At 43.4% G+C, this 4,054-nt stretch overlaps 1 protein-coding gene across 1 annotated transcript; it reads right to left on the reverse strand.

Moving 5' to 3' along the window:
• Nucleotides 1-386: 386 nt before the first annotated feature.
• LOC108975327 (protein tipE) lies at nt 387-1,156 on the reverse strand (the record flags this gene model as incomplete). The annotated part of the gene is made up of 1 exon (XM_018943717.1): nt 387-1,156. A coding segment is annotated over exon 1 (770 nt), but the record flags the coding sequence as incomplete, so codon positions are not given.
• Between the last annotated feature and the right edge of the window lie 2,898 nt (nt 1,157-4,054).

The following is a 4,054-nucleotide window of genomic DNA, read 5'->3' on the forward strand; positions in this document are numbered from 1 at the left end:
CTTATAATCTAAACTTCCGGCACCGCTAGTGTTCACTCGAAGCTTCTTTATGAGCAACAACGCCAAATAATCTTATTAAAACATAAACCCATGAGCATCCCAAATATTCTTACAGTGTTCGCAAGCTCTTTGAATTTTCTTTTCGATCAAAGATAAGATATAAATAAGTTAATAACAATCAATGTTTTTTTTTTTTTGTGATTTTGAAACGATTTTTTATTATTCCACGCCCAACTTCATTGCGAAAGCAAGGTATTTGGTTCAAAAACGACACGATCACACTTTCGCTTTTCGGTGAATTAATCAGCTATATTTGATTATGCGYTCTTGCTTTTAGATTTCAAAATAAAAATATAATTCGTCAATATGCCAGCACATGTACTCACCTAAGGTTTTCGATACGCGGTCGGCGGCCTTGCCCCCGATTCCTTCGATGGCTGTGATCCTTTTTACACCTGCAATCACAATGCATAACGCAGAGCGCGATTGCCGAGATCACTGTTATCACAAATGGCACCGTAAAGAAGTGTATGATSGTCGCTACTTGATGGTCGTGATTGTACGACGTCAGCACGACCGTTTTATTTTTACGCGAATAATAGCAGGGGAATATCGCACCTTCGACACCATAGTAGGCATTGAACGTTTTACATGTAACCGTCGGCGGATAGCCACAACCCTTTATGTTCACCAGCAGTGTGGCCTCCTCCGACTGTTCCCACTCCGCGGTGAAGTTAGTGTAATCGGTCATGTTCTCGGGTATCGTAATATTTTGTTCGATAAACGTCACATAAATATGTACACAACGATATAGATCAGAAGTGCAACCCTCGCGACACGAACTCCACGAACAATTAAATATACCGATTAGGTCTTCGCGACGTGTGGTTGTGCATAGTGTCGGACTATCGATGAAATCGTGATTTAGTGTCGATATCGCCGGATCGACATAGAGCGGCACCAGGAATAGGAGCGAAGCGCCGGCCGTCACCGAGAAGAAGGCAAGCGTGGACGTGCCATAGAAGCGTGCACGTTCGCGCCACGAACGAAAACGCCGGTTGCCATTTTTCTTTTTTGGAGCCAGATCTCGTTTTTTACGTAACCGTAACTCTTGTTGTTGCTGCTCGAGTAATAATTCTGAACTGCCACTCCTCATATTATTGTCCGTGCACACAGGGCGACGATTACTGCCGTAACCGTAACCAACCGCTGCCGCTGTCGCTGTCGCAGTCGACCGCCCTCTCGCCTCGGCGACCGTATCCGCTTCCGCGATGTATATTGTGTTCGCGTGCGCGCTGTGGCTCACCTCGTTGCACGAGCAACGAGTGGCAATGAGCGAACTTACGGCTTCTGCGTCGTCCGTGTCGTCGATGTCGGTAATATATTTGATGTCGGCGTCGCTCGTAGCTTTGGCTTTGGCGTTTGTGTGGGTGGCGCGGCTGGCGTAGCTGGCGCGGGCGGAACGGGAGGAGGTGGTCGCAGTAGCTGAGACGGCAGTAGTGGTGGCTGTGACAGTGACGGTGTTGACGCCACCAACAGCAGCAGGAACTGATGCAGCAATATTAGAAGCAGTAGCAGTTGCAGTTGCACTTGCACTAACAGTCGTTGTTGCMCTTGCGAATGTAGTTGCAGTCGTTGTGGCGGCAGCAGCAGCAGCAGCAGCGGCCGCAGCTGTGAAAGCTGGGGCAGCGGCTGCGCTGGTCGGTTCGCAATCGTTACTTTCGTTGAGATATATGTTGCCAGTGTTCTTGCTGATTGCTGTCGATGTGGATGGAAACGAAATCGCGGCAGAATTTGTTGCTTCCACTGTTGCTTTGGCTGCGAGCGTCGTCTTATAACTGTTGTATTGTTCCACAGTTGGTGCTATTGTTGTTTATGTCGTGCGATAATATATGTATATTTGCTGCCGAGCAACTTATTGTTGTATCCTGCTCTTTTTCTGTTTCTGCAAATCAATTGTTAGAGTTGTTATTTTGATGGCGTTATCGCTGATGGTTTTGTTGATATTGTTGCTGCTGTTTGTACATGCGCGATAGTTGGAAAACCGAGAGCRTAAATGAGAGCGATGAGCGCGCACAATATGTGTAGAATAAATCAGCTGCCGCCAACAACAACAAGTCAGCGTACGAGTTCAGCTTTTGTTGYTGTTTTGATAACGGCACTATTAAGGTCCATTATAATTGCAGTAGACGTAGTTTTTGTTGTTGAAATAGTTACACTAGCACGTAGTTTTACTCATTATCACCATTTTCATTTGTGGCATTGCAAAGAAAGTACGCGAAATGGTAAAATGGCTCACAAGCGTGCAATATTCCACACGCTCAGTCAGCCAAGTGCGCTATGTCGCCTGTTGGTATTTAAGTGACCTAGTGACCAATGCCACCCGCATCGAATTCTACTGCTTCCCGAGTTGCTTCTCTACCGACGAACTCGACGAACTCGAGGCATTAGCTTGAACTCTCGCAGTAAATGGCGACCGCTCAAAGGCTAAGCTCACTCTCACACTCGCACTCGCACTCTTCGCGAATGTTTCAGAGACGGAGACAAATTAGTTAAGGCGATTTGATAAAAACACAGTGTTTTCGCAATAAACAACAAACACAACAGTGTGAGAGCACTAACGTTACTAACGTTTAAGGAGAGGAGAGTTAGTAAACGATGAGCGAAGCGTCTTATGCAGCTTGGGAGGTCTGAAAGTGTTGCGACTCTGCAGCGCGTTGTGTCGTCGCTTATGGCGATTGTGGCTGCTATCAGCTGTTCGTCTACGAGTAGCTGGCGTAGCTCATTGACAATGACAATGAAAGGCGACGACAACAGCGACGTCCACAACCACGTAGACAATGAAAACACAGACACTAGCAATGGATGTGGCGATGGCGATGGTGATGACGATGGCGCTGTGAACGACGCTGCACAGATGACGAGGAAAATGGGGGGATTGTGGCAGACACGACTGGCAGCTGACACCGAAGACACTTTATTTTTTGGTGCAAAGGTGTTGTTTTTCAGCGTTGATAGAAACATTTAAAGCTCACGTCGTTTCGACCGTGTTAATAGAAATGATTCAAGAAATTATTTGTGTAGGAAACTGCGCTTTTCAGATAACACAATCGCTTATCACTTCCTTCACAAAACTTACGAGTAAAAATAACACTTTTCTCTACTCTTGCACTTTTTTTTTGTATAAAGGATCGACGTGTTGCAGCAGTATGAGAGAAGAGTTTCGTTGTTTTGTTAGTTTCGTGAACTTTTATTAGAAAGATTAGTTTGAAGAGTAGAAAATAATTTTGTATACCATCATTTCATTTTCACTTTCGTGTTTTAATTCACATTTATTTTACATGTTGACTGGTTATTGCTGACATCACACCACTATAAATTTCATTCATTATTTAAATTATATTCATTTCACATTCGAAAACATTTACACACTGATCTACATATTTTTCACTACCAATTTGGAATATAAATAAATCATTAAAAATCACTTTTCAACATTAATGGATTTAGTTGTTGTTTGCCACGAGCAGAAAAATATTTGTCACATAACGATACTTTTTCTTCTTAAATGCCGTGGAAATTTCGTATTTAGAAATCCCCATCTCCACACACCGAAAACACTCCTCTCCTCTTATCTGTCAAACAAACTTTAAGACTTCTTCCACGCCACCGAAACTGCATCCGTTAGACAGAGGAAAATATGTATGTTCCCTCGTAAAATCGAATTTACTCAATTGTAATTTGGCATTGGATCGAAGAATATTTAACCATCGAAATTAAATGGTAAAAAATAATRTAATTTTTTTAAAACACCGAAATTGGAATTTTATGTGCGTTCTTTAGATGCTTTAATACGACCGACTTTGATGAAACCCTTCGAGAAAGAAAGAAAGGATTCGGTGTCGTTATAATTTCTAATTTGCTTTATAAACAAAAGAGAAGAGATAGAGCTGTCACGGCACAGTGTGTCTGGGTTCATACTCGTTTGACCGAAAGTTGGCGCCGTAGTCGATATAGTACTACAAGCCATCCTACCAATGGGTCATATTTGGAC

This window comes from Bactrocera latifrons, unplaced genomic scaffold (genome assembly GCF_001853355.1).
Source record: "Bactrocera latifrons isolate USDA-ARS-PBARC rearing strain unplaced genomic scaffold, ASM185335v1 scaffold_64, whole genome shotgun sequence".
NCBI classification, from domain to species: domain Eukaryota; kingdom Metazoa; phylum Arthropoda; class Insecta; order Diptera; family Tephritidae; genus Bactrocera; species Bactrocera latifrons.